Source organism: Balaenoptera borealis (assembly GCF_965194805.1).
Source record: "Balaenoptera borealis genome assembly, chromosome: 11".
Taxonomy (NCBI): Eukaryota; Metazoa; Chordata; class Mammalia; order Artiodactyla; family Balaenopteridae; genus Balaenoptera; species Balaenoptera borealis.
In genome coordinates, this window is record NC_138868.1 from 37,342,495 (window position 1) to 37,355,121 (window position 12,627).

Here is a 12,627-nt window from a genome sequence, read left to right on the forward strand (position 1 = left end):
CCTCACAGTGAACTGGTGAGTCTCCTGAGACGGTGGCATGTTTCTGTTCCTTGTCCTAAACGGGCTGTTCCACAGCCACCCCCAAGTCCTTTCACCTACAGCCTCCTTGTTCTTGGTGGGAAAGAGACCCTTGAGATCCAGTCCCTCAGCAACCTCTCCAGGACGGGCAGGGAAGATCAGACCCCACTTTCATAGCCATGCCCACAAGGTCTTCTTTCAAGCTGAGGTCCAAGGAGCAGGGCCTTAGCACTGTCCATCCTTAGCGAGGACCAACGAGGGGCCTCTGATGTGTAGCTGGAGGCTAGAGCAAAGCCTACCCCTCCTGGTTGGTGCCTCCTTGGGCAGGAAGCCTTTATTCAACAGCACCCACGACTTTTTCCAAGCACACTCTAGGTCACTCCTGTCCTGCACCAGGAGACGTATTTGGGCAAAGAAGCAAAGGGGAGAAGTGAGAGGTGAGGCAGAAATAGAAGGAAACAGTGCCCCTTCCTCCCCTGCAATTCCTGTGGCTTCTGTTGAGCGGCGCGGGTTTCTACTGCAGTCCCTGGAAGCCCCTGATGGGAAGAGAGAGAAGCTTCTGGAACGAAACAGACTCCAAGAATCCAGCAGGCGGGGCATCCCAAGAAAACAGGAGTGACCGGGTGGCTGTTTGGGTTTGTGGTCCTAACAAATCCATTTGAGTAAAGACTAGATTATGGCTACTTTACCCAGTGAATTTATCTACCTAAAGAGAGTCCACTGACAGATCTGAAATCGTTCATATTTTCTTTCAAAAGCCACATTCGACAAAATAGAAATGCTGCCATCAATGGGAGAAATAGCTGAAGGGCATTAAGAGGTACAAACTTCCAGCTGTGAAATAAATAAGTCATGGGGATGTAATGTACAGCATAGGGAATATAGTCAATTATATAGTAATAACTCTGTACGGTGACAGATGGTAACTAGACCTACCATAGTGTAATTTCGTAATGTATAAAAATATCAAATCACTATGTTGTATGCCTGAAACTAATATACTGTATGTCAATTATAATTAAAAAAAAATGCTGCCATCAATTAATGATCTTCAGACACTGGAAACTAAGGCCGGTCAAGGGATTGCCGAATTTCTTGCTACTCTCTGCCTTCACAATCACTTATATTTGAACACGGTGGCTTGAATACGCAGCCTACACGCTCCAGTTCAATGAAATACCAGTGACCAGAGACGCACCACCTTCCTTTTCAAGCCCTGGTTGTCCTGAATGTCTCCGAAGACCCTCAGTGCTGCTGCATGTTACAGATACAAAGCAGCTGAACATCCGCCAGGCTCAGCTAAACGTACACAAATGACAAACCCTGACGGAAGCCATTAAGGTGTGCCGTCACACACGTGCATGTGGGTGTGCAATCCCTACGTGTACCGTCACACACATGCATGTGGGTGTGCACACACCCCCGCCCCGGGCCCTCCACCAGCATCATGTGTCTCCCACTGTCTGGTACTGAGGAAACACAGCCCTCAGAAACCCGGCTGTCAAGCTCGTTCCTGGACAATTCAGCCGTGCGTGATGCCTGCTAATTACTCAGAGTGGTCCTGAAAGCGGACAACCTTCTCAGGCCACCTCCAGACTCAACAGTAAAACTGTTACAATCTCCAATTTACTGCTAAGCTCCTAGCATTAGCCCCTGGGTTGAGTGAGAAGTGAAGGATTTGGGCTTTCCAGCTGCAGCAGGGCAGGAGGGATGGGCAGCCACGTGGGCCCAGGGTCACCTGTGAGGGGTCCTGGCGTCAGGCAGCGAGTGCCATGGGGCTTAGGGCCAAGAACCTGAGGCCTGGATGCAAATCCCAGATTCTTCAAGTTCCACTTCCTCACCTTGGACAAGTCACTTATTCACTCTGAGCCATAATTTTCTCTTAAAAAATGGGGATAAAACCAAAAAATCTCTGCCTAACCCCAGGACAAATGCAGAGCTTGAACCAAACAGCAGATGCTTTGCAAACTGTGAAGTGACATAGTCCAGTTCTTGTGCACTCACTAGGCTGAGCACTTGATGGCCATGACGTCACTGAACCCTGGCAATAACTCTTTGTGGCACGGTACTATTGTTCTGTCTTCCATCGATGAGGGCACTATGGCAGAGAGAGGCTGGATGACTTGCTTAGGGTCACACAGCTAACAGTGGCAGAGCCAGGATCTGCAGCCCAGTGTGTCTTACACTGCGCTAGACGGATGGCTTCACAGGTGAGGGCTTGTCACCTCACGTCAGTCAGATTTCTGAAGAGGGAGATGAAGACAACCCCTCTGGTCACTAGAACAGTCCCTCAAACTTTGAGGAGGTCAGTGGGCAGTGTGCTTCTTACCTGGAGTCCTTCTCTGACGGCTTCCAGGAGATAGGGGATGATTGAGTAGTTCCACAGGTCGGTGAACCACACCCTGGAACCATCCACGTCGATGGGGCACGACAGGAAGAGCCGGGGGCCTGGGGACCACAGGGAACTCAGTCAGACTGAAACGGGGGGGCAGGAGAAGCCAGCCCGGGCACCCCTCACAGGAGGGACCCTGCATTTTCTGAGCGAGAGCGGAAATACCAACTGCCACGCGGTGGGCACAGAGCAGGAAGCTTGGGCTCCCTAACCCCACCCTGGGACCGCGCTCCTCTCGGGAATCACCCCAAAGGGAGGCGAGGCTTTATGCAGAAAGATGTTCACTGAGATATTATTAGTCCTAACCTTTGCAAATGGAAGCACAGTAGATGTCCGAGAGAACAGAAACAGTTAAGGAAGTGACGGTGCACCCACATTTGATTATTTCGCAGGGTAATTATTTTGCAGAGCAATACAGAATGCCCATGAGACAATTTGAAGTGAAAATAAAAAGAACATACTGTATGTACACCGTGATTGCAACTACATAAAACATGTACGGACAAGGACAGAAAAAATAAGCTCAAATTACAATGATTACATCAGGATGGTGGAATGACCAGTGATCTTTTTTTTTTTCTCTGAAGCTTAAGCTTTAGGAATGTCGATAACATTATTTTATTTATAAAGCAAAGCCAATCCCACAGGGTGGTTTCCACCTGGGGGAGCCTCGGGGTGGGGGCCCCTCACTGAGCCCCCAGTTTCTGCACCAGCCTGGGGCTGGACACTTGTCTCTGCTGCTCATCAGCCCCAGAGCTCTGGGCAGGAGAGAAGGGCAGAGACAGCCCGGGTCTGTCTAGGCTGTGCCTGTCCTTCTGTCCCCTTCTCTATCCATGTGGCCAGTGCAGCACCCAGCTACCAGGGCCCAGGGACAGCCATCCGAGGAGGCCAGGGCCCCAGAAGCAGCACTTCCCTCCCCTGCCAGCCCGCCTGTCGGCACCCACCCGGCCTCCCCTCCCCACCTATGGTGACGTCCGAGGAGCTGTGAGCCTCCAGGAAGCGGTTGAGGTGATGCCAGACCTTGGGAATCCAGTCGATGATTTTTACCAGCTCCATGTTCCGTACCCGCCCACCGATCTCCGTCTCCATGAGCTTCCGCCTCAGGAACCGGCCCAGGAAACCCTTCACGGGCTCCGTGTGGTTGGCACAAAGCACCCACCTGGAAGAAGTCAGGAACACTTTTCCATGACAAAGACTATGGCCAACCTCACGAATCAAAGCTCACTAGAGCTGGAAGGTGCATATGTTAATACTCAAACTGGACTCTTCTGAACACTGCACATACATCAATTCACAACTCCTCACAGAAACCCTGTGCCATAGATACGATCGCCACCCATTTTACAGGTAGAAATTCTGAGGCACAGACAGGTTATGTAACTTGTTCAAGATCAAACAGCTAGTCAACAGAAGAGCTAAGATTAGAACCAAGACAGTCCAACTCCAGAGGCTGAGCTCTGACCACTGAGCTAACTGCCCCTTGTGATTGTGACGGGTTCCGTGCTGGGCTGTGGGGCTGTAACAATGACTCAGACACAGTCCCTGTTCCCCAGGAGCTCACAGTCTAGCGGAGGAGGCAGATAAGAGGAACGAGAGATGACGAAACCTGGGGAATCAAGGAAGGCTCCTCAGAGGAGGGGACATCTGAGCTGAGACCAAAGGAGATGAATGGAGCAGCCACGTGAGGCAAGGCAGGAGCAGGGGTCGGGGCGGCAGTGGGGTGGAGAGCATGCTGCAGCATCTGCAAAGGCATGAGCAGCAGTGTGGGGTGTTTGGGGAAACTGCCAGAGGTTCAGTGCAACCAGAGTTTAGACTTGACCTGGCAACCTAAGGGGCCTGGATTTCATTCTGGAGGCAATGGGGAGCCATTGAAGGACTTCTTGCATGAGGATTTACAGTCAGATTTGAATTCTAGAATGTTCACTCCGGTTGCCATTGGCACAGAGGATGGCCTGCAGGGGGGGGCCAAGAGGCAGGCAGGCATACTGGTTAGAAAATGACTGCAACAGTGTGCTGGGAGATGATGTGGCGGTGATGGGGGAAGCAGGAGCAGAAAGGTCTTGAGGGACGTTCAAGAGAAAGCATGGATAAGACTGGGACAGCCTGGACGCAGAGGTGACCCATGATCTCAGTGACCTGGCGGAGCTGGTATTTCTCTGATAACCGCAATTCAGGTCTACTTTCAACAGGGATGCCAGCAGAATGGCCATGAAAATGAGCCAGGGGGGGGTCTCACCCCAGGAGACGGCTGTTCATCCTCACCTAAGGCCCCAGGCAGGGGAGGAGTATACGGAGTCAGCTGAGCATCAGGACTGGGCGGAGGGCATTTCGCAACGGCAAGGCGAGAAGCCACACAACCTAGCATGGCAGAAGTCCCACACCCCAGCAGTGGGGTAGCTCGGTACGGGGCTGGGGCAGAGGGCTCACAGCAGCTGGAGCTCGAAGGCCACAGACTCTGCTCCATGAAGACATTCATAAGCAGGAGCTTTCACTGCTCATGTCCGCTTGGGACAGACGGACGTGCCACTGGTGACGTGCAGGGTTGCGTGACAACAGTCCCTGCCCAGAGCTGCCCCCGGGGCACCGCTGTCCCAGGACTTAGCCTCAAAGAGATCTGGGTGCAAATCAGCCCTGCCATCTGACTGTGACCTGTGACCTCACACAAACCACTTAATTCTCCCCACTTGTAAACTGAGAATGAGAAATTTAACGACTTGAGGCTTTTGTGAGAATCAAATGAGTGAAGCGGGGAAAAATGCTCACAGTTCCCGGCATATAGCACGTACTCAAAAAATGACTCCTTACCTGAAGTTATGATGAAGCTGCAGGTTGGGAGTAGAAGAGGTAGCCTGGTTCATTGTGCCAATTATATAAGGGCTGCGGGGGAAATGAAGGATAGGAGAGCTGGAGAAGGTGTCGCAGCATCCCGGGGCATCTAAGGGCCTAGGTAGATGGCTGCTGGCTGCCACCCACCCCTATCCCCCGCCCCAGCCCCTCCCTGCCACGTGCGTGCAGCACTCCTACCCCCTGTAGCACGCGTCTCTCCCAGGGGCCACGAGGTCCAGAGCTGCCTTTACCATTTGTGGTCCTTGCAGTTGAGCAGCCCGTTGAAGATCTCGCCCAGGGAGCTGACATGATGCAGGTTGTCCAGGATGATGACCAGGGGCATGTCCACAGCGTTGTTCTCGCTGGCGCACTGGTCGGCGAGGTTGGACAGGTACTGGCGCAGTTCCTGCGGAGGCCGGGCAGGAATGAGTGGGTGAACGCCCCCAGGAAGACGCACGTACTCGGCGCCTTCTCCCGCCCCGGGCCGGTACCGGCAGAGGGGCCCTTCCTGAGGCCTCGCGGTAACCGGTGCTGAGTGCCTGCCCGCTACAGGGAGTCTGCCTGGGCGCAGGGGGTGCGGGCGGGGGAGTGGTGAGGAGGGCCTGGGCCCTGGCTTCTGGAATTCACCAGGCAACAGAAAACCTGGGCAAGAGCAGGCACCACGGGGGTGCCCAGGCATGGTGCTGCACCTGCTCCAGCACTCTCTAGAAGCGCTACTATTTCTTACTTTGCCAACCTCCCAGGAAGGCCCTGAGGGCAAGCGCCTCACACACCTCCGTACATCCACAGCACTGCCTGAGAGCCATCTACACAGAAGCCCTTGATGAATCAGCACAGCAAAGGACCCCCTTGCCCCCAAACACACATATGTCCTGCTGACGAGTGCTGGGGCAGACAGACAGTGAATGGTGCAGGGGGGGTGGTCTCCATGCATGGGGGGCCTTGGAAGGTCTGGGTGAAAGGGGAACCTTTGGCCTTAACTGTGAAGAATGGGCAGGGCACTGTTTGGAGCTGGCACTAGAACACAGCTCAGCACAGCTGGGGCAAGGGGCGCATCAGAAAAGGAAGAGAAAGAAGAATGTGCGATGGGGAAAGGCCAAAACGGTGAGCTAAGGGCCAGCCAGTGAACCCAGAACAACTTCCTGATGGTATTATCATCACCATGAGGATGGAGTGACCTTGCGCCAGGCACGGCTCTGGGACCTCACACATATGAACTTCTGTGCCCCACAATAACCCTCTGGGGTGGGCACTATGACTGTCTCCATGTTACAGATGAGGAAGCTGAGGCATCCCTCAGTCAGGTGAGCAGCCTGAGATGGCACAGAGGGTCGGAGGCAGGCCTGGATCTGGACTCGGTGTGGGCGCCTCCCCATGCCACTGTCCTGCACGCTGGCCTGGATGCTCAGGGGGTCACACCTCCTCTGCTTCCTACACACACACGCCTCCCTTTTAAGTCAAAATGCGGCTTTTAGCAATAGAAGCAGCCCAATTTTTAAAGTTACTAGTTATTTTTCCTTTTAGCTCCTCTCCACTGTGGGTTCTTGGCCTCCGGCACCTGACAAGGCCAGGGATCTTGAGGCTTGGAGCCCTCTCTTCCTTATGCAGGTTTGCAGGGTATAGTTGGGGAGCTGTGCTCTGTACAAGGGTGCCTGGCCAAGGGGAGTGAGTGGGGGCTGAATTCAAGCCTGGCTCGACCTCCAGCCACGTGCCTAGGATCCTTCTCTCCCTGGTCCTGGGAGAGGGCGCCTTTCCTGAGCTTATTCACAGAGGATCTTGGTACAGGGGCTCTGACCACTTCCCGTAGTCCTGTCCCTGTGTCCACGTCACTTGGAGAACTTGTGGTGCAAATTCCCAGCCCCACACAACCTACTGAAACAGATCATCTGGGAATGAGGTCTGGGAGCTGCATCTTCAAGGATGCCAGGTGATTCTTAAGGTGAAAGAGTCACTTCCAATTCACCTTTGACTTCCTGGCCCCCTTGGCCAGAGTGAATCACCCATCAACAACCACTGCATGGATAATGAACAAGTTTGAGAAAACACCTCATAACCCTAGGCTGGGACTAGGTCAGGCTGTCCGAACGTTTCCACTGCTCCCTGTGAGGCAGGATCAAGCCTATTTGCTGGCTCTGGGGTCTAAGACATCGACTGGAGCTCCGGTCTACTGCTCAGTGCTATCTGAGTGGCTTTAGGTACGTGGTCATCTGCCTCGAGCCTCAGTTTCCTCATCTGTAAAATGGGATTGTGACAACTACTTCCTCGAAGGTCCTGCTGTGGGGCGTTCAGTTTGCTGCTCCCAGGGTAAGCAGTCTGCACATGTGAGCTGTTGTTCTTATTATTGTTGTTCCACAAAAGAAGGTTTTGTTCTGGAAAAACAAGAGAACCTGGTAGGTTCGTGATGAATTTTTGGTAAACTGAAGTGGAAGCATCTGGGTTGACCTTAAAGAACTACCAGCACTGAGCATTGTGCCCAACTCACAGCGGGGAAGTAAGAAATGAACTACATCGACTTACACATGGAACTTCTTGCTGGGACGTTCTGGGTCAAAGCCTTCCTTTCTGCTAGTTCCATTCTGACCTCCTTCCCCAGGCTTTTATAACCATCAGAGGTGAGCATTGTAAGAAACGCTGCTTTGCCATCACGGGGGTGGTGGCATCACCAGTTCTTAAAGGACTAAGCAGCAGCCTCTGAACGACCTTCTCACCTTGCTGGACTTGTGGTCCACATTGAAGGTGGCGATGACCCCGTCTGTCAGCTCCCGTCCCTCCCGGAGCACCAAGTACTCTGACAGCCGGTTGGCCAGGTAGGTCTTCCCAGTGCCGCTGGGCCCAGAGAGGATGATCCGCCGGTGCTCCACCAGCAGGGAGACGTAGCGCTGCAGGATGGGCTTGGGGATCAGGGACTCGAACACCAGCGAGTCCAGGCTGTTTTCCGCGAGCCCTGTGTTTGAGAGAGGAAGTGTTCGCAGCCCCGCAGAGAGGGTGGCTCTCTGTGCCTGCCCACCTGGGACTGCCAAAACGCAAGGCTATCCCTTTCCTGGGTGGCCCCGCCCACCCAGGGACACCGCAGGCTCCCTTCACCAGCACCATGTGCTCTGGCTCCTGGCTTGGCTGACTGCCACCCACACACAGATTCACCTTTAACATCTGGCCCCTCAGTCCTCATCCATCCTCCGCAGAATTCATAAGACTCTGAGCCCTACTTGTCTTTCTGGATTTACCATTACCGGTGGTGTTGGCTCAAACCAAACGTGCATCTCCCGTGTCCACCCAGACCCTGGGGCTGCCTCTTCACCCTGTTATTTCCTTCACTCCAGGTGCCGCTGCTGTCCACACTCAGATACACCATGAAGGTATCAACACTTTATCGTTAAAATGAGGAAAAACGCAAGGTGGGACCATTTGATTTGGGGATGTGAATACTGGCAGACCTAGGCTGAGCCTCTCCAACAACAAGAGGAAACATCTTTCCCCCTCCCTGCCTGGGACAACGTCATTACTCAGGGCTGTTGGCTTTACTAGAGCTGTTTTCTTCATATCATTCCCAAGAGAGGATCCAGCCAAGGTTACTTATCCAGAACCTAAGGCAATTCTATTAAAAAGCACCTCAAGAAACCACTATATGTAGGCAAAAAATAAACTGAAAAGCACTTATTCTGTTTTACAGTAGCATCTTCCATCCACATAATTAATTCACTGCAAACAGACCCCCCTAATGCATCTATACATTTGTTTCCAATCTTTCCCAACCAAAGATAGCACAGTGACTGTTCTAGAATCATCCTGATGAAGGATCCCAAATGAGATCTTCTGGGTACAGGCCTAAGACTTTCCTAGAACTGGTCTCAACAGAGCCTACATGGGCTCAAAGTTTGATGCAAAATATGGAGGATAGGGTCTCCTGTCTAAACTTAATAACAAACACGGGGCAGGGATTAAAACACACTGAAACCCCTCTCTTTGCATCTACGTTGCTGTCTCAGTCTCTTGTCAAAAACCCCCCTGGCAGTGACTACTTTGCAGACGAACTCACTTCAGAGCACACAAAGCCACAGCCCCTGCCCCGGTGCCACTGAAGCGAATCATCTGCAGCTCACGGATCTCTTTCGGCTCAAATCCTTGAGTGGTTTTTTTTTTTTTTAATTATTTATTTATTTATTTATCTATTTTTGGCTGTGTCGGGTCTTCGTTTCTGTGTGAGAGCTTTCTCCAGTTGCAGCAAGCGGGGGCCACTCTTCATCGCAGTGCGCGGGCCTCTCACTATCGTGGTCTCTCTTGTTGCGGAGCACAGGCTCCAGACGTGCAGGCTCAGTAGTTGTGGCTCACGGGCCTAGTTACTCCGTGGCATGTGGGATCCTCCCAGACCAGGGCTGGAACCCATGTCCCCTGCATCGGCAGGCAGACTCTCAACCACTGAGCCACCAGGGAAGCCCCTTGAGTGGTTTTCAGCGCCTTGAAGACATATGTGTCAAGCACCACAGGAAAACAGAAGAGTCAGGTATCGCTTAAAAACAAACCCGAGCTGATCCCTAGAGATGCTAAAACAACGTGATGTGCTGAGAGCAGCACCAGCTAGGCTCCGTGGTGAGGTGGCCTGTTTGGGAAGCAGAGAATCCTGTCGCTGTTCCTACAGAGGTTTGCTCTGGTCTCAGCAACGGGTCACTCCTTTTACCCTTCAGTGCTTGCAGCGCTCACCTGCTCGCCAGCGTGGATGAAGCGCAGTTTAAAGTCATGGCGTATCAGGCTTTCCCTAAAGGGTTCTTGGAGTGGACAGCTGTTGTCAAAGTGTGCCTGGCAGCCCTCCCCTCCTTCCCCTTGTAGTGGGACTCTTCTTTCTTGCAAGGAGTTCATTCCAGCCGGTCCAAGCAGGGCTGACCCAGCACCTTCACCCACCAAAGGGGTGGGCTTGTGACCAGGCCGGGCCAAAGCCTGTCCCTGGTCACAACGACTGATTTGGTGATGAGCATTGGACCCATGGTGGGCCAGAATCACCCCTAAGAATTTCTTGTCACTCTTTTCCAGAAAGACATTCTCTTTCTTCTAGGTTCCTAAGCTAGAAGGATGAATCTGGGCCATTCATTTGCTATGTGCAGAAAGCTCAAAAAATAAGCAAAGCCGAGGTAGGCCTGATCCTGATGGCACTGTTGGAGCACCTGGATCCAGCTGCGCCTGAAGCCTATACCTGGATCTTCCAGGTACCTGAGCCTGTATGCTTCCTTTTGGCTAAAGCTAGTTTTGAGTAGGTTTCTGTCACTTGCAGCCCAAGGCCACAATTATGGAATGCCAACAAGATAAGGCTATGTGTGAGGCTCCAACAGGAACATGCTACTGGTCACCAGGGGGGCAAGATCTTCATTCCTGCTGATGAGGAATGTTGGGGTGCTTTTAGAAAACCTCCCAGTTAGGAAACAAAGCTTGCATCAAACAACCCCAAAACTACAGTCAAGATTAATGCCTTCCAGGGAAGAAATAAGATACTGTGAAGGCTGAGCTTAGGACAGTGTTTAGCAATCTCTTCTTTAAGTGGTTCATAAAATATAGGAAAAAAGGGGTTTTGCAGTCAAATGCATTTGTGTCAGACCAGATCACACAGCTTTTTTAACAGCAAGGGTCAGGACATTAAAGGACAGAGGCTTTAGAGAACCTGTATGGGAATAACGATGCCGGACTTATTTGGCCGTGAAACTTTTTTTTTTTTCCAAAAAATACTTTGTGAGTCTAAAGTTCCACAGAACTTTAGCCTCGGGCGTAGCCTCTCTAGGTGATGAGGCAGTTGGAAGCTCGAGCAGCATCGTGCATGGGCAGGAGCTTCATTGCTTCCGCAGGGTGCTCCGAGCAACTCCCCTCTGGCCCACAGCACATCGTGGTTTCCCATCTGTAGAATGGGACTGCATCTAAGGCTCGCCGGCAAGAGTAACTCACTGGTATCAGTGGAGCCCCATTTCAACAGGCTTATTAAGCTTCCATCATCTCAGAGTCATAAGGCTAATGGCACCTTTTGTTATGTAATTTCAGCAATAAACTAAAATTATTTGTTTCCGACGGTCGCTGAAAAAGCTGAAGACCGTTCAACTTGCTTAGGTAAGAGTAACTGCGGTGGATGGGGAAAAAAATACAACCCACATATACATGCACAAACAAAATCATGGCCACAGGTTCCCGTGCCAAGTCACAGAACAAAACCTACAGTTCTGGAAGCTCCCACCCCTGCAATGGGCTGGATTACCTTTGACGGCCACAGAGATGGTTGTGTTCTCTCCAACCAGGTAGCCACAGGGAAGAAGCTCGGGGGTCTCGGAGGTATTGCTGCGCTTGATGTCCCCAATGCTGTAGCCGAGGACACTATCAGAGTTCAGCCCCAGCTGACTCACGGGGTCGACGTGAATGATGTACTCCTGGACAAAATAAAATAAAGACCCCGTCAAAGGTGTGGCGAAAAATCTGCCCAAGACTCACGTCTTCACTGGGTGATTTACGGTCATCTTCTCTTTCCCAGCTGATGCCTGAGTTGAAATCGAGCTGTGGAACGAGGGGCAGAAGAGCTGACTTTCTCTGGGGAGGACGCCCTGGTATCACAGGCCCCTTAAGGTACAGATTTATTCGGTTAGTGATGGGAGGGTGGGAAACCCTAACAAGATGGTGAACAGTTAGTCTGGATGAACCAAGCACGGAAAAGTTAAGCTGCTTTTCCTATAAGTTCAGCTGAAGTCTTAAAGACATTGGGGCCTGTGAATGGTGCTGGAAAATGCATGAAAAAGTAATTCTGACAAGAAATCTCTCCACCAGCCCTTTCTTTTGGTTCAGGTCAAAGGCCATATAATGACAAAGGGAACAAAACCCCGGGCTGCTAGAAAAAAGCAGCTTAGAGTTTTAAACAAACAAATGTGTGTTTAATTTGGAAAGTGTTCCATCTTAGATGAGTGACCGGAAGGTTTTAGGTCAGTGAACTTGGAACGAAGTCCATGGGCTCTGTGGTAGCCACACGACTGAGGTGGAATCCTGATAACAAGTCTCTACCTTTAATGGTCTCACTTCTTCACGTGTGACGCCTCACAGGCTCTTTTCAGCCCCAACTGTGGTCTTTCTAATCCAGGGATGTCCCAACTGCCCATCAGCAGAGATAAGGTTTCGGCTGGGGCAGCAGGCTTGGTCTGCTATAAGCCATTCCTGTCTCTCACCCCATCTCATTTCTACAGACTGGCCTGTCAAGATGGGAAGCGAGCTTGGGTCAAAGAACAGAATTTTCCCTCTGTGAAGCCACCTGAGTCTAGATGCTAGGAGACTAGAGTATACTAGTTAAAAGTCAGGTTTTGATATCAGACCAACTCAACTAGACCAATGTGGTCTCTGGCACAAAAAATGTGGGCTATTATTAATACTCAGGGGAT

At 51.8% G+C, this 12,627-nt stretch overlaps 1 protein-coding gene across 12 annotated transcripts in view; it reads right to left on the reverse strand.

The window, feature by feature from the left end:
* The window catches only part of NAV2 (neuron navigator 2), an 858,870-nt gene that overhangs the window by 25,169 nt on the left and 821,074 nt on the right, over positions 1 to 12,627 (reverse strand). For all 12 annotated transcript variants that reach the window (XR_014231592.1, XM_082342380.1, XM_082342385.1 and 9 more), the window contains 6 exons: positions 11,466 to 11,634; positions 7,945 to 8,180; positions 5,488 to 5,642; positions 5,216 to 5,287; positions 3,373 to 3,569; positions 2,348 to 2,466 (listed from right to left, as the gene is read on the reverse strand). Coding sequence is in view for 11 of the 12 variants with exons in the window: in XM_082342380.1 (XP_082198506.1) it covers positions 2,348 to 2,466; positions 3,373 to 3,569; positions 5,216 to 5,287; positions 5,488 to 5,642; positions 7,945 to 8,180; positions 11,466 to 11,634 (948 nt within the window). In the remaining variant the exon portion in view is untranslated. The remainder of the gene's footprint in view (positions 1 to 2,347; positions 2,467 to 3,372; positions 3,570 to 5,215; positions 5,288 to 5,487; positions 5,643 to 7,944; positions 8,181 to 11,465; positions 11,635 to 12,627) is intronic.